Source organism: Xiphophorus couchianus, chromosome 11 (assembly GCF_001444195.1).
Source record: "Xiphophorus couchianus chromosome 11, X_couchianus-1.0, whole genome shotgun sequence".
Taxonomy (NCBI): domain Eukaryota; kingdom Metazoa; phylum Chordata; class Actinopteri; order Cyprinodontiformes; family Poeciliidae; genus Xiphophorus; species Xiphophorus couchianus.
In genome coordinates, this window is record NC_040238.1 from 9,549,540 (window position 1) to 9,567,324 (window position 17,785).

Genomic DNA, 17,785 nt, shown 5'->3' on the forward strand with positions numbered 1-17,785 from the left:
ATTTATTTTCTATCTTTTGTTTCGTTCTAAAGTGTTTCACAGGTAAATATTAGGCCACGCCCACTTAAGCACCTTTTCCAGGAAGTTGTTGGAGAATACAGTGTGTGCTCGATTTCAGCACTAAAAGGGATATATCTATGAATTAAGTTTCTGTCTTTTGGTCTAAAATAAGCCTAAATCTGTTGAAGACACAGCGTGTAGTGACTTAGCAGCAGGTGAGTAGTTTACATGGCACATGATTTTTTGAAATTCCTTCATAGTCTGAGTAGAATCAGTTCTGATCTAATCTGAAGGATAGTGACTTTTTTCCCCCACAGATCGTCTGTTTCTTGAACTATTAAAGCCAAGATTTATTCAAATATAAATAAAATTTTTATATGTTTTTAAAAAGATTTAACATAGTTTTGTGAGTTTTAATATTCTGACATATTGCCATCTAACTTTTCTGAGGTATTCAATGTGCTAATTGTTTCATAAAGGGTCAGTTTAATATCCTTTAGTTACAATTAATTTGTGTAAGTGTAATAGAAAACCAATATCTTCCTAGAGACAATATAATGATTAATACCATTATACTTGAATTAGAAACATTGCTCAAAATGTAAATCATTTTTATAAAAATATATAGTATACCATTCAAGTTAGATTAACTGAAATATGAATGTCAATAATCCCTGTATTCATCATAATATTATGTACTGTAATCTATTTAATGAAGAGGATAAGAAAAACGAAATCAGGTACATCTTAGTCATCCTGTAAAGACTAAACAGGTGCATATTTGATTTTAGTTTAAATTCAACATTAGTGCTATGATACCAAGAGTTTGTAATATTAAAATTTAATGTACAAAAAAAAGATACTGGCAAAATAAAAAAGAAAAATGGGTCAGTAGCTGGGTGCTCTTGTGTCACAGCCACCAACTCTACCTGTTTTACAGGATTTTCTGGTCTAGATGTGATGTCAGCCCGAAACTTCACTCAACATGTTATCTAAGAAGCACTGCCTGTCACACATGCTCCTCCTGCTGCTTGGTTGCTGGACAGCAGATGGAGCTCACAATGACTCGGAAGCAGGGTCCGTAACAGAGCTGGCCCCAGTCGCCTCTAGCAGGTACATCTTGGCAAAGGAAGGGTCCAGCACGCTCATCGAGTGTAACGTGACTGAAGTTCAAGAGGACGTCCGGTGGTACAACTCTAAAGGACTTCTTCTTGGAGAAGAAGAAGGTAACAGGATTTTATTATGAACAGTTTTTATTTGATAATTTACCTTTTAAGTTGTCAAGAAACATCTAATTATCAGTTCATGACTTCTCATTTCCCTCTCATATTCTCATAGCGCAATCCAAAGACTCATTTCTTTTAGCCACTCCAAAATGAAAAAGACAAAGGAACGTCCCCTTCAAAAAGGAAAGATTTGTTCATTTGTTCATGTGGAGCACAACAATGGGATTCACTTGTTGAGTTGGTTTCCAAATTCCCCCACATCTCAATCCAAATGATTATCTTTGGGTTCAGATGTACAAAAAAAACATTACATCTATGGAGGCCCCACCTTGCAACTAACAGAACTTACAGGTTGCCGGTGCCAAAGCTTTCCAGACGAAGTTTGTATATTCATGTGGAAATACAGCTCTTAAATTCCATTAATAATGGTCTTAAAAAGTCTTAAATTTGAGATGGGAAATTATGCAAAAACTCTGTACAGATTGCAGGTGTTTACTTGTCTTTTCTAATTTTAGGCGGGAAGTGGCAGATCCAGGAGAGGGGTGCCCTAAACATCAGTGCGGTGTCCTTTGAGGACCGTGGCCGCTACACCTGCGTAGCCTCAACAGGCATCGGCCTCACCAGAAACTACACGGTCATTCTGCGTGTGGCGTACACCAACAGTGGCCTGGGGCTGTACTTTGTCATTGTGTGCTTGGTGGCTTTCGCCATCACCATGGTCCTCAACGTGGCGCGCTTGTGCATGGTCAGCAGCCACCTCAAAGAGACAGAGAAGACCATCAACGAGTTCTTCCGCACCGAGGGCACCGAGAAGCTGCAGAAGGCATTTGACATTGCCAAAAGCATTCCCATAGTCACCTCGGCGAAGACGGTGGAGTTCGCCAAGGTCACGCAGTTTAAGACCATGGAGTTCGCCCGTCACATCGAGGAGTTGGCACACAGCATTCCTCTTCCGCCGCTCATTCTGAACTGCAGATCGTTTTCAGAGGAGAACATGAACCCAGAGAGCGATCCTGGAAAGAGGAGCAGGCAGGCCTTCGGCCCGCCGTGCCCTGACCAAATCGAAGAGGAAAAGGTGTGTGAGGCAATGCTGTCGAGTGAAAGACAAAGAAATGATGGGATGGGTGAAGACTTGAATGTGTCTCTGCATAAAGTAAAGGTTGACATTGAGGATGATGAGAGCAGCGCATGAACTCAGTGGGAATTCCAGCAAAGAACATTTTTACAGCCAGATAAATGAGGTTTTTGTCTTAGAAGATTGTCTTTCAACTTGAATGTAGCAATTTATGATTTATTTTTGATCTCATTCTTATTCCTGCAGCTCAAGTTCTCAAACATAAGCTAAAACTAACTTTAGACTTTTTTCCCTTGCTTTCAGACATTATTTAACTCACCATCAGATTTCCAATTTTTGGTTTATGTTTCTGCGATTTTAGATCATTTCACTCATTCAAGGTTCTTTTATTCCTTCGTTTCCTTCTTTGTTCCCTTTGACAGGCTGGTCAGCCTCCACTGAGAAAATATTGTCTGGTAAAATCATTATCTCTCCACTTCCATTGTTGTCACATCACTCATAGGTAATTGGTTTTATAGGACTTGACTGATATCACGCATGTATTGTTTGCCTGAAAAACATTTAATTGCAAAGCTTGAAATTAAGATTTTAAATAAAGCGGCAAACGTTTAAATATAAAAGGAAGATTCTTACACAGTAAGATGGAATATTTACCATGGAAAATGTCATATTTGGTCTGAAAATTCAATTAATTAAATTATCTGATTATATGAGAAGAAGACTTTAATTTTATAACGAGGTTGTTTTGTATGCACATGGTGATGTGTGAAAGGCAAATTAGTTACTCATTAGATGCTAACCCAGCATGTTTGTCTCAACGGAAGTCAAAAACAAAGATTTGTAAAATGTATAAATGTGATAATGTTGATAAAAGCAACGTGATCAATCTGTGAACTGGAATTGAACTAAAAAGGTTTTAGTAATTATGAAACTGGTTTGCTTTTTCCTTTTTCTACTTCACATTGATGGAGAAGAGCTGAAAAAAAAACTGAAATCAGTCTAATTAACAGCCTGATTACTGTAAAAGTGAGGAAGACATACTTAAAATTCTTATTATTTTGTGTTAGCTGTGGTTACATGGAAGGAGAATCATGCAGCTGTTATCAATTTGAATCATCACCGTTTCCAAGCGTCTGGTAAGTAGATGAAATAAGAGTTTTATCCATAATTAAAAACTTCAAGCTTAGAAGTTTAGCTGCTGCAAACAAGGCATTAGAATGTCCAATGCATATTGACACAAGCAGCTGAGCTTGCTCAATACTAACAGTGTTAATCTGGGCGAAGTAATGGGGGCAAAGTAACAAAGATATCCTGCAAAAGCAGATACTTTCAAAAATCTAGCAACAGCTTATTGCTGACCTATCAATGAGCTTCTTGCATTTTAGAGCAGCGTGCCACAAGGCTGAAGTGATAAGAAAGTGACTCAAAGATTAAAACCTTCCTAGACTTTTGGTCAGAAAACTCTTCCGATCTAAACCCCGCTGATAATCTGATCAGTTCTCCAAAGGCAGGTGCAGAAATAGAAGCCAAATAACTTGTAATTTACTCCATTAATGACATTAATGAGATCATAACGGCTAGAGGTCAGTCAGGAATCAGGATTTGGTCCAGAAGTTGATATCCTGAGTGAGGGATAAGGGTCAACACTAAAAATGTTGATGCTTTGCATAAATGTTATCTTCTTCACAGTAATAATAATGCTAAATATTTTAAAACTATAGTAATTAATAGTAATAAGGTCCGATTGGATGTATAAAGAAGCCACATGATGGCGCTGTTGGATAGCACAATTTCATGTGAGCTGCGGCGCTCTAACACCCTGACACGTTTTTGAGTCACATTTCAGTTTAGTAACAAGTGAAAGTATCAACTACTGTTCAAATCCTGGCTGCACTTGAATTCTTCGGTATTAAATATTCAAGCATTGCAAAATGAGAGATGCATTTACCAGTAAAACATTTCATGAAGCAATACATTTTAAATTTGATAAGAAATATAAAATTAGGAAATGAGCTGAAATGTCATGCAGGTTTTTAACTTTCAACTGTACATGCAATAAAGTTGGAAGGTTCACAAAATAGTGTGGAAAACCCATTTTATGCCTGGGGCTTAAAAATATCCTAAACTATTTTATTGATTACATGTTTGCAAGATCTAATTAACACAATCAGAGGGATTTTGTCCATCAAGTAAACATGAACGTTGGCCTCATGCTATTTGATAATTAAAAACATGTTTTGCGAGGAAAACGTGAAAGAAAAAAAACAAAGCAGAATATTTATGGGGTATGACTCCCTTCAGGCAAGGTAAGGTAAGTTTAGAGGAGTATTTTCATATTCCTTTGTATTTATTAGTGGAATGATGTTAGTCGTTTTCCGGAGTTGATGATTTTGTGTATTTGTTCAGCTTCTCTTGTGCTTGTTAGTCACCTTCCCTCAGTGTCCCTGGTTTGGTTCTATTTTTCTCCTTATTAGTCACACCTGGTTCTCATGCTACTCATCAATTCTCCAAGTAGTGATAAGCTTGTCAGTTTCCTCGCCAGATTCTCCTATTTTTCACCGTCAAGTATCCTCCATGCTAGCTTCTCTGTGCTCCAGTTGCTTTGCAGTTTCCAGTCAGTTGTTTTCTCAGGTCTCCTGTGCCAGAGCTTCAGTTGTTCTATAAAGCTCAGGACACACGACACAACTTTCACAGTAAATCCCAGACAGAAGGACTAGGTCCTGGGTGTTTAGCTCCCATCCTCAAGGGCTGGTATAGATGTGTGTCTGCTCCAACACAATTCGCTGAAATGCTCCAAATATCCTCAGTGTGTCAAAGTTCTGCAGAGGTTCTGCTAATCAACCATTATCTGATTGATCTGAAATGACTAAACCTTGCAGAAGGTTTAGTCATGACACGAACAGACTGACACGAACAGACTGGTAACGTAGGCCCCTTAGTATGCTGAATACAGGTTATATAATATTTGCTAAAATACTAGCTATGTTGTTAGAAAAAGTGGCTCCTGCATTGGTTCATTTTGATCGAGACGGGTTTGTAAATGTTCGCCATGCTGAAAATGATATGAGAAGATGATTTGAAATAATTAATGGAACCACATCTCTGCAACGTCCAGTGATTTTATTGTCATTGGATGCTAAAAAAAGCATTTGACAGGCTTGAACGGACATATTTACTTTAAACACTACAAAGACATGGCTTTAGTCCAGTATGTATGCAGCACGTTGTTGTTAACACGGGCTTTTGTTAAAATTGACTAAATTATGCTGAATATTCGAGCATTCTTATGAACCATTAAATTCATGCACCTAAAACTAAAGCCTTAAAAAATCTTGAATTAATTTTTTAAAAATTACATTGCAATAAATACATTTATCATGGGTCTTAAATTTTTTCATGGCAGAACAATTTAATCTTGAATTATTCTGTGTAGTTTTTCTTTTTCTTTTCAGCCAGGCTAAAGTTTGAGTCACCTGCAGACATCTCCACCACGTTTTGTGACTCCAGGTGTTTGAGGCTACTAGTAACTAGCTGCTAACATACCCATGACAGCTAGCCAGACTTTTTACATTCAACACGGATAAGTGCAAATTTATTGCCAATTTATTGTCTTTTGTACACTTCTGTTGCAATACAGATCTTACATTTCATACTGGTCTTGAAACTGTATTAAAAATCTTAAACTTGAGTTTGAGAAAGCTGCAGAAACTCTGTTATGTTTGGGTTGAAAAGATCTACATGACAAGATGTTCAGTTTCACCAATATTTGTTGCAAACCACACAAGAGGCATGATCATGTATAAATATGATTTTAAAATAAACTAAATTTGTAGAGGACATATTATCAACTTTGGCAAAAAGAAAAAAAACCCAGAGAGCTCAGTGGAACATTTTATTTGAACCTATAAATGTTTGTTTTATTTTTCACCCTCCTGAGTAATTTAGACTTTTGTGTTTTTACATCGTGAAAAAGAAAGTGTAAATAAAAAAAAAAAAACTGAATGTAAGATAAATAGGTTCATATGTGAAAATATTTCATGTAGAATGTCTATTTGTTAAAGTTCATTTACCTTCTTATTTCTTTTTTTTTTTTTTTACTGTTTTCTCTTTAATGTTGTATAGATACAGATTTTAAAAAGTTGGCTCCCAGCCTTTATTTTTTGTTAGCTGTCGTCAAATTTGAGGTCAGGTCAGTGACTGGCTCCAGATTTGACTCAAAAATTGTTTGACTGCAACTGAGGTTGGCTGATCCTGTTTCCATCAAAAGTCCAGTTTTCACCTCTTCTCACACCAACAGGTCTTTGTGCTGACAGACTACAGCTGATCCAAATCCACACAAACTTTCCCTGATTGGGAATATGGTCTGAAATTGTGGAGCAAAAATTGTAGTTTGTCCCCAGCTTAAGGTTTTTTCTTCAGTAAACTCATTAACAACATAAGGTTAACTTATATTAACTTGTCTGCACTTGGATCCAACACCAACAGAAAAACACAAAAACCATTCATACATAGGACAATTCACAAAGAAAAACTATTTTATTAAAAACAGACTAAACTGGAGACGCAACAGGAAACTGTGAACAAAAAGGGACTGACCAGACTTTACTTCAGGTGTTTGCAGTAAGATGTTACTTTGTCCAAGTCTGTTGTGGAGAATTCCATCTCTGCTATTTGTCACATTTAATCCACTTTTAAGAAAACACAATTTCTTATTATTTTTGATTGAATAAACAACTAAGGAACAAAAACAGATGGACTTTATTTCTAATAACCATCAAGGATGATCAAATGTTTACTGGGCCAAAAACAAAGTGGTAATGCAAGGAAAAAAAAATTTAATCTGCCTTTGTAATTATATTTAGCAGAATTCTAATTAGATTGACATAAACTGTATTTATTTGGTGCTGTACTGAACTCACCTTCCCTGTAAAGTGCTCTGAGATTACTTTTGTTGTACAGAGAGACTAAATAAATAGAAGCGAATAAGGTTGCAGGCGCTTTATCGAGCTCTCCTTGCGCTGGGCCTTTTCTGTATCTAGTGGTATTTTTCCCAGAGGTTAATCTCCAGTAATACAGTTACTCAGTCTGCCCTACCTGTGAAAATATCAGGTTGGCCAGCATCCCAAATAACAATAACCTTGGGCCTCTGTGTTGAATAACTCTAAAAAATCCATCCATCTTCTTTTTTTTTTTTCTTTTGTCCTCTCCAGAAGTGAGCATATCTAAACAGAATTGATTGGCGTAGGCGATCATTCATCATAGCGAGCCTGAGCAGGCGTTTAGAGGGAAGGGGAAGGAAGATTTTAGGGGAGGAAGATTTCCGACGGGCTTCAGTGTCATTGAGGTAAACCGAGTGAATCGATTGGGCTAAAAAGGATCGGCGCGGAGCGTGCAAGTCAGGGGAAAGTTGTGGGAGAGAAAAAGCTTCCCCTGCCTTGCGTGGGGCGTGTGACTGATTAAGGATGCTTGTTAAAACGAATGAAGCCTGCATGCTGCAAATTTGGGCCTCTTCAAATTAAATTGCTTATAAAATTAGGTTAGAATAAGACTGCTGCTAATTTGATTTCGTTTGCAATCAACTGGAAGAAACAAGACAAGGGGAGAAGATGATGAGTCACATGAGACAATGAGAGAAGAGCGCGTCGTTGAGGTCTGTAGGCCTCCATGCAGATGATTGAATCTGCTGTTCAGCCTGTTTGTATTAATGGCTCTTCTGTGGGCCTGATCTCATCTACTTGACTAGTGAATGAAAAACTGATTTTTTCCCCCCTTTCTCATGATTAGTTGTTGATCACAGCAACTTTCTGAGGTTTTTCCTTCCATAACTCACTAATGCATGTTGCCAACACTTATTAATCCTGTTCATGTTATATTGAGATGTGAATGTGCAGCCAGGTTTAACAGCAGACTGTGGAAGTTAGGAGAGAGCAGAAAGCTGCACTGCTTCCAAGAATAGCTCCATGGATCATTGTTTCGTACAGAGAACAATGACCTGTAATTAAATCCGAGGAAAGTGGTAAGTCCAGCAGGAACTTTTGAAATTACTTTCATTTTGAAAAAATACAATGGAGCTCCAACCAAGGAGTTTTGATATTTGTCCCAAACTGATATATTTTATTCAGTTGTTGTTTTCAGCAAATCCTAAGGTTAAGATGCTGAACTAACATTATTACTACATTGAAAACAAGTTAGTGTGACCATCAGAAACTGTAGCCTTGGGCATTTCTTTTACTGTTGGGGAAAAAGTTTAGCTTCATATTAGACATGCAGTTGCGAATTTTGCCCTTTCATTCGCCAAACAGGTTTCACAGTTTAATCCAATGTGATAATTAAGCAGTTGGAAGTGAGTCAGCTGAACGGTTCAGGTCAAATCTTTGTTAAATGCTCTTATAGAGTTCATACAAAATAAAATCAGGTTAAAGTTTTAGAGTTCTTCCTAAAACATATGTGTTGATTTTGAATGTTTGAAAACAGCTCCTCTTTTAAAAATGAGTGACTCTATTTCATCTCCAAGGAAACAGAAATAAAACCTGATTTCAATGGTTGAAGTTTAAAACCTTTAAGCGAAGTTTAAGTTCAGAGAGTTCACTTCAAGAAGCACCTAAATTGGAACAGGAAATTACCTCTATTAAGCCCTACAGGTTTGTTCTTTATGCTCAGAGCAGTTTGATGTCTTGGAACTGCAAACAGAGCGTGTTAGAGGCTGTAATTTCCTCCATTATGCAAGCCTTACCTAGACCATACTTAAGTGCCTTAAATTAGTGGCTCTAGGTTGGGAGAAATTGCCAAAGAGGCCCCTTACGTTCCACTCTGATTCTTCAAATGAGTCAAGTCAATTGTGAGGTTTTCTGTTTTGCCCTTTTATTCACTTTCTTCCACAGCTTCAGTGGAGGATGGCTGCAGTACTCGCCTCACTCGCCTGTTTTGCCATTCATTATTCATCCAATCTTAAAATCCACAGGCTTCACATCCGGCTTATTTCCAGGCAGCCAGCATCACAAGCTGCTTGCTTGTCAGAATTATTCATATTTCAAGCTCATTTGACTTTCAGCTCTTTTTGAATATGAAGAGAAGTGGAAAGTCAAAAAACAGGGACTCCATCTGTGATGTAAAAAAGAAAAAAAAAAAAACATCCCAAAGGAAGCGCTGTCAAAATACATGGTGTGTCACCACCAGTGCTCTTTTTAAAGCGTTGGAACGAACAGGTTGCCAAATGTTTTCACTCAGGATGTCCAGTTCTGTCCTTCATGTTTTTGATGTTTGCCTGGTTCAACAAACCTGAATCGAATGAGTCATTATCAAACTTCTGCAGAATTTTATGGACTAGTGAGGGTTACTCTCTCATTTGAATGGGAGCAGGACACATCAAAAAACGTGCAAGATAGCAGTCACTTCAGGACTGTAAGTGGGTCCTGAAGGTTCAACTTATCCAGGCTTACTAAAAGATATCTAGCTAAACCAAACCTGACATCGGCATCCTCAGGTTTTTTTTATGTCAACCCAAGTTTACTGACTCTGCATGCGGTCCTTGATGAAAAAACAGTGGAGCATATAATGGAACAAGTTAAGTGAAGAATAAGAAAGCTGCTTATGAAGAAAGGAAGACCTGAGTAGTTTTGACAGGGATGATGTGGCTCCATCCCCAGGGTGCCACAGACTAAACCCTTTCTTTTTTCTGTTTCTTATTTACCAGATCAGACAATTGGATGCTTCGTATTGAGCAGCGCAAACACTGCAAGGAAATATGCTATTTTATGTGATCTAATTCTATTTTAATATCACTGAACTTTAGTTAATTAGCAAAGAAAACCTGTTAGAGGTCACAAAAGGAATCCTGCAGGAATGCTCTGACTTTGGAAGGAGGCTGAATGCCAGTTCAAGCCTCATATTTCTTTTTTTTTTTTTACATAAAGTCTTAATGAAGTAACTTCAAAGGTTTGCCGTTGCAGTGCGACAAAATGGAAATAAATTTAAACTGGAGTATGTACATTTTATTAAAAAGTATGTTTTCTGCATATTTGTTAAAACTGTCTCTATGTCGTGACAGAATAACATAAGACAGATAATAAGATTGAGGTGCTTTGCTTTTTCCCAGTGCTCCCAGTGATAACTGCAGAAATACACAGCTCTGTCAGAAACAACCAATCAGAGCCAGAAGTAGAGTCTTACTGCTGCCAATGACGCTCCTGTACAGGCTGCTCACACTCTCCCCCTTGGTCTCTGCTATGCTACAGATGGTTCACCACAACAGATTATCTGTCTCATAACAAACTGTCACAATACAGGGACAGTTTTAACAAATATGTTAAAAACATATTTTTTTTTACAAATGAAATTTATACACTGTAGATTTAAGGAGATATATGTCTTTGTTCTGAGTTCTTCTGACCTGAACCACAATTTTTGAATCTGTAGGGAAATAAAGAGACACAAATGGATAGATGGATCAAAGCTTAAAATTGTTGAGGGTTGAATCCATGGAAATACAAATTGATTAATTTGATTATACTAATTAACTGATAGTAGTGACATTCACCTTTTCCAGTGTTTCACTTCTATTTCAACCTGATTTCCTTGGAATAACAAAGCAGCCTTTCGGTTGGCACTCTTCCCCTTTAACAGCATGTTATTTATTAGTTATTTGTTAGTAATTCATACACGTCTTCACCACATTGTTCGCAGTTAAACAGGTTGCACCTTTTTTACTTATTTCCTTCCCATCACGCTGGATGAGCTGATAGAGGCACTCCAAATAAATAAAAAGCACCGGCTCTCTGTCAGGTATGAGTTTCCTCACTTTAAATTGTGTCCAGACGCTTTCTAAGACAAACTTTGCAGCTAACTACATTCCACCGGTGCAGTCAGACCTCGGAGAGTAACGACTGTGAGGACGTAAGTTGACAGGACAGTTAAATTAGATGACTCAGCCGTTCTCTCCGCTACATGGCGCGACTTTGTGGGCCAGAGACTCTTTCTCCAGCACAGACTTGGGTAATTTACTGAGTGGCAGACTCACTATAAATATGCAATAATGAAGCTTATGAAATATTTATTGACCATCTTCTCCTTTTATCTTCATTCAGGCAGGTGGGATGTGCTCCTCTGTGAGCGTCCCGGATGACATTACTTTAATGGTTACAAGTTCCCATTCAAGCCTCTTGTTCATTTTTGAGGTTTCAGCTCAGGTTGCATTTGCATAAGTCAGCCAAAGCAAGCCCTCAGTCCTGGAAGTCCCAGGCTGCGCAGCATTAATTTACTGGCTCGCCCTACGAGCTGCATGGCAACACCATTCTGTCACATTCAGGTCATGGCAACCAGCAAGTCGGTTATCCGGTCTGTGCTCAATCTCCTAAACGCGACACATGGCCAACATGTTTACTATTCGTGAGTGTTTGCATTGACATGACAGAAAAAGACCAAATTCTACACATATGCTTCATAGCTCCACAGTTTGGGTGAAAAGCTACTATATCTTTCCTAATATCCTGCTTCTCTACATGCCGTAATTAATTGTGAAATACTCTACATCCTACCAAGTATTTATATCTAGCTTCTAGGGCAAATAGCTTACTATACTTGAAATGAGATGAAACTAACTTACAAGGAAGTTTTCAGTAAGATATACCAGCTTGTTTTAAGTCAATAATTCCTTAAGATTGATGGAAAAAAATATGTTAGTTCCACTGGCAGATTATTTCACTTATGGAAATTTTTTTTTGCATTATCTGCTGTTTTTTCAATGCACACATACACATTTTAATTATTTTTTTTAAATGGTTTGCTCATTCCTTTGGATCAGAGTATGCTGTTTTGAAAACCTGCACCATGTTTTCGGTTGAAATTTTACCCAAATAATGGAGCTGAACTGGACAACAGTGGACCTCTGCCTATTCATGGCTCAGTATATTTGTTTTTAAACAGAACTCTAAATTATTTGTGGAAAATGTGCATATTCACAGATGTTTTCATAGAATATCTTAAATATTCCAAGGAAAATGCAGCTTGGGAAGCTGAGATAAATACACATAATGTTACTTGACAAGCTACAGGCTAACGTTTGCAAAGCAGCCAATCAAGAAGCCCCATTTATTTTCCTTTGTGCTCATTGGGTGTACTCCACAAGGGAAACCGTTAATATGTTAGCATATTTAGTAGAGCTAATACGATTTCGACTCTGCATATTAATGAGTAATAGGGCATATTTGGTGTTTTAACAATTAAAATGGGCAGTTTTAGTGCAGTCCCTGCCCTCCAGGGGGTCCATTATATCTTTCAGCAGGAACCAATGGTGCCTGGACTTTAACAAACTTAGAATCTCAGGCAGAATATTTAAACATGTAGCAGCTTTATCTGGCCACATGAAGCTGTATAAAAAGCTGCTTCTGTCCTGTTTTGTTACCTAAGATGATCGTAAAAATCATTTCAATTAAAGTCAGGCTAATGATGATTAGCCCTTCAAACTCATTCCCATATAACACACAAGTAGAGTTCCCCAACAATCAAGAACTTGCTCCAAAGGAATTCTTTAAACTTTTAATGCAAGCTGGCTGCTTTTTCCCACTCGGCAGGCCTGTTTGAGTGGACCCACGCGGGGAATATGGCAGCAGATGAGAAGGATATGGAAGGTGATTTTTAGGATTAAAGCAGAGTGTCCTTGTGCAAATCGCAGAGCTGAAAGAGAGCGCTCTTTTTTCCCCCCATGCCCACGGATCGTCCGATCATTTTAATGCCTCATTTCTCCTCCGTCTACAGCCTTGGGTTCATTTCTCTGATCTTTTCATTAAGCCGTCCTGTGTGACTGCTCTTGTATGACATTGAAAATTTATGTAAATGTCTCATTTTACGTCATGTATTTCAAACTGCAGTCAGGACCTGGAAGGCCTCTTTGGGTCGGAGGCAGTTGATTTACATGCTGGGATCCGGACATTATTCACACAAATCATGATGAAAGAGCAAAAAAAAAAAAAAAAAAAAAGTCATTTTTTCTGTCCTCTGCTGACTGCTGGATTTTTGGCTGATAAGATAGTATTGTCACCAAGAGCTCCGGCTTGACACCGAATGAGAAAATTAGAGTCCTGAGAAGTGAAATGTTTCTTGGAGAGGATGGAGCGATCCTCCTAAAGGCTTTGTTTTTATCAGTTTCAGTCCTGTGGCTGAGCGGTGTCGCAGACAAACGATGGCGCCGTGCGTTTGCTCATTTGGCATCGCTAGTAGCACTTCTTGAGTTTTTCCAGGAAGCTTTTTATGCAAGAAGAAACCCCACATGGGAGCAACGACTTGTGTAAACAAATATCTGAAGCAAAGCCACCCACCCGTAAAGAGCCGACGGCCCCGAGTGTACGCGCAAACATTTCTGTTGTCCCAGTACTACACAGAAAAGCACTTTTTTCATTAAAGAGAATAAGCCAGAAGCTTTCTCATGTCTTCATGTGAAAGCTTTAGACATTATTAACAGAGGACTGAGCAGCTGAGATAGTAAAACCAATTAGGAGTCTGAATATGCTCGCGTAATGGAGAGATGACACTGGGGGGCTCAGGCTGAGGAGACCTGTCAGCTGGCAGTGGAAGAGCTCCACAACTTAAACTCTGACTCCAGACAGAAGTGTGCATGAAAGGAGCACATAGTATTTAACCTTTTACACCACTGGTGTCCAAACTTTCTGCACCAAAGTCTAAATTCACCAAACTGTAAGTACTCTGGGCCTGCAGGGATTTTTTTTTTCCCCATTCAGAAATGCAAACTAAATTTATATTAAATTCTTTCCTTTCTTCTTGCCCAGTAATTAATAAAACCTACAATGTTTTATTGAAACCAAAAGTAGAAATGAAAGGTTGGAAAATGAACAGAAAGAAAGGAAGAGAGCTTTCTAACTTAATGGGTTGAATGTTTTCTATTTTGTTGGTCTAGAAAATGTGTTAGTCTATTCCAGCAAGAAAAACTAGAAATTTTCTTTGAAAAGCTTTTGCTGGGTTTAACCTTCAGACATACAGTATATTAATATAATGTCAAAATCAGTTTTTTGAGTAAAAGGTCAAAGGTGTTTGTGTCCCTACTTACTAAAAAGGCAAATAAAATAAAAATACTTTTTCCCCCCCAAGGACGTCTATATTTGTCATTGAAAACTCATCCAAAAAGATTCCCAAACCATTTTGCTGTAAAGCATTTCCACCAACTCCTCCACTGTGCAGTCAAAGCATAACTCATATAGTCATACTGTATTTATTAAGGATCCCAGTTGTTTTTCTTCTGTTCAATGCATTTTTATGTTCTGTCATAATTTCCTGATCATTAGTCCTGCCACACTATTAGAAAAACAGATAAAACACACATTTCAGTCAGAAAAGTTGTGATGTGACTTCAGGTTAAACATGTGCAGAATAAACAAAATAAATCTAAAGGGATCTGCAACTTTTATAATCCATAGAGCATTTTTGCCCTCAGTAAAACATGTTGAGAGACACAAATATTACCTGAAGTTTTGAAAAAAAAAAAAAAAAAAGACATCTTATAATGTTTGATGAACAGCTACCTCAGGACTTCTGTTATTTTTAAAGAGCAACCATTTTATTCCTACTTTTAGGTTTCGATACAAAGAAAAACATCAAACTTTTTCAAAAAGGTCTTGATTTTTGCACATAGTTTCCATCCTAATAACAAGAAAAATGAATTGAAATTCATTTTTCTTGGTACTTTTATTGACATCCTATTGTGGTAATTAAATGTAATTATTCCATAATTCCATAAAATCTGAAAAATATCTAAAACTTTCTTTTTTCATTCCATCAATTTTCAAAACCTAATTTTTGTCTTGTAAAACACTTTTAGCCAATGTGGAAGATTCAAAGGACCAGCAGTGGCTCCGGAGCCACCGGTTGAAGACCCCTGTTTCATCCTACTGTATGTCAGTTATGCATCACATTAAGGAGCGAATCACATTGGCTTCCTTGGGTGTACACACAGAACGCCCTGCTGTGAAAGAAATTTAGTTTGGTCTGGTTTTGGTTTGTTAAACTATTTGAAAATAAATTGTAGCTATAAAATTCCAATTACCTGTGTAGAGGATTTATGGAGGTGTGAGAAAAAGGTATTCATCACTTGCAGTGCAGTTATCTTTGCATTTTGTGTCATCTGGCCCAGTAAAGCCCATCTACCACAGCTACCTGCAACACCTTCCCTGTTGCTCCACGAGTTTTAAAGTGATCCTGTTCTGGCAAACGCTTCCTCTGCTTGACACGCTGAAGCGCTCAACATATTGATTTCTGGAGCAGCCGGGTTTCCTTCTCCTCCCAGAGTGTTTGCATCCCGAGGAGTCAGTTAATGGTGTGTTACTGACTCCGGCTCAGTGATCCTTTACATGCTGCGCTCACATGGCCCCCCCTTCGCCCTGAATATCCATCACCGACGGAGTGGCCAGCCCTGCTCATAACGTATTTATGAATGCAGCCTGGGGGGGGGAGGCTTCTGCTCTATGTACTGATACACATTTCAGAGGTTGCATTTTTATCACTATCCTGCTCCTTTCCAGCCTCTTTTTCAGCCACAATGGTGATACTGTTGGGATGAAACATTTGCATTAAATTGTTAACATGCTGCCACCCCTGCTGATCACAGGAAACAGGGAAGTGGGAAGTTCAACACAGCGGAAATGGCTTGAAATAGTTTAACGGAATAACTCTGAACAAAATCATGGACAAACTAGTTTCATTGTAAGTGTGTTTATACTTGAATGAAATTTGTGCATCTTTACTCAAAGGATTCTTCCGTTAAAGACACTGGAGGACTGTGATATTGCATATTTTCTCAATCTGATACTGAGCAAAGCCACTATCACCAATACTGATACCAATACTTTTATTTAAGTTTGACGCATCAAACTTCTGACTGCAAGGTTTTTGTTTTGCTCAAACCTATAGGGCCGGATTTTTACTACGCAGATGTTTTCTGTTTCCAGATGTTTTTCTTGAGATTAACTCAAGAAAATGAGATGACTGGTGCAAAGTTTGCTTTCTTGAGATGAACTCGTTATCTTGAGAAAACTATCGGGAAGAAATGTATGCAAGCTTCCTCAAAAAACATCCACTCTTGGCTTCCATAGGACAAAATTTGGACTAAGATTATAAGTGTCTAAAAGATACTTTAATAACATATTAACATGACAACCAGTAAAAATAGAAAAACAAAAAGTGCAAAATTTTAGCATTTGAGAGCAATTTAAAACATCTTTTTGAGATAGCACTGAGAAACGATATAAAAGTTGAAATAAAGTTTCAGTCTGAAACTAACGTACAGTTCTTACCACGGTAGCATTGATCCGAAACGGATAAAAAACAATTGAAGGAAAATAAAGCTCTGTTCCATAGAGATGACACAACTTAATAGTTACCATAAATAGTTCATGGAAATGCAGGAGGCATGGACTAATCTCATTTATTTAAGAAGACTTGGTGTTTGAACCAAATTACACAGATTATAAATGGGCATGGAGCTATAAATGTGTTTTTAGTGTATAATGAGGTCAGAAAATGTAGAACACCATCTTTTATTTTATGCACATATGTGGTTGTTCAAAGAAACTACAGGAATATTAAAGCCGCCTTATAGTGTTGATTTTATAGTTATTGAAAAATGTGCAAGAAACAGTTGCAGACTCTACTAATTTAGATGAAAAAGCTAAATTTCTCTTGATCTATTTTGGACCAAATGTCCGAATGAGAACTCGAGTCACTTGCAGTTTAGGGTCAGATGCCTAAATGCACTTATCATAGACATCATATCAAATGAATTTTTTGCTTTTAATTAGTTATTTGAATCACACTTTTTACTAGGTGGAATGATTATACAGCAGCCAAATTATTTTAAAAAACAAGAACTGGATGCAAAAGTTTGAACTTGTGGAATTTTTCTAATTTGTCCTCATTATTTTGGGGTTAAATGCCTCTTTCTAACGTCTGGAACAATTAATATTTGACCTCTCTCCTTGTCAGAAGTGATGGAACTCATTTCAACTCAATAACGTTATTTATTTTTGTTAAATAAACTGTGTTTTAATTCACAAAAGGTGAATTAAAACACAGAGTTTCATTTACATTTTTAGGAAAAAAAAAACATTTGCAAAATGGGAATGAGCAGAGGTGGTAACTAGTAACTAGTAACTAGTTACATTTACCCGTGTAATGAATTTAAAAAATATATTTTTAAGAGCAGTTTTATTGCTCCATATTTTTTACTTTTACTTAATATTATTATGAAGTTTGCTACTTATTCCTGTATAAAATTTCTGGATATTCTACCCACTGGTAGAAAATTTGCTGAATGAAAAACAAACATATATTGACCAAAAATGTACCAGATGAAGATGCTGATCTGCAGTTTATGTTTTATCAAAAGTTTTATTTTGAAATAATTTAATTGAAAAGTGTTTCTTTTGCTTAAAATTTATAATTTCATGATTATTTATTTTTTATTTTATTTTTTATTTTTTAA

General features: G+C 37.3%; 1 protein-coding gene across 2 annotated transcripts; it reads left to right on the forward strand.

Moving 5' to 3' along the window:
• The first annotated feature begins 67 nt into the window (after window positions 1-67).
• On the forward strand, window positions 68-17,027 carry LOC114152785 (microfibrillar-associated protein 3-like). Of its 2 annotated transcripts, XM_028030796.1 has the most exons (5): window positions 68-215; window positions 941-1,226; window positions 1,742-2,423; window positions 3,432-3,437; window positions 17,016-17,027. In XM_028030796.1, the coding sequence occupies exons 2-3, from the start codon at window positions 986-988 to the stop codon at window positions 2,416-2,418; spliced, it is 918 nt and encodes a 305-aa protein (XP_027886597.1). In that variant the 5' UTR covers window positions 68-215; window positions 941-985; the 3' UTR covers window positions 2,419-2,423; window positions 3,432-3,437; window positions 17,016-17,027. The 2 variants fall into 2 exon arrangements, with proteins under 2 accessions (XP_027886597.1, XP_027886595.1); XM_028030794.1 differs by lacking the exons at window positions 3,432-3,437; window positions 17,016-17,027 and having other exon boundaries at window positions 1,742-3,014.
• The last annotated feature ends 758 nt before the right edge of the window (window positions 17,028-17,785 follow it).

What these genes read in the sequence shown, in the direction of transcription:
- LOC114152785 (XM_028030796.1), top strand. Translation starts at nt 986, where the DNA reads ATGTTATCTAAGAAGCACTGCCTGTCACACATGCTCCTCCTGCTGCTT. An exon ending in TCTTCTTGGAGAAGAAGAAG is followed by an intron (nt 1,227 to 1,741) that starts GTAACAGGATTT and finishes TTCTAATTTTAG; the next exon opens with GCGGGAAGTGGCAGATCCAG.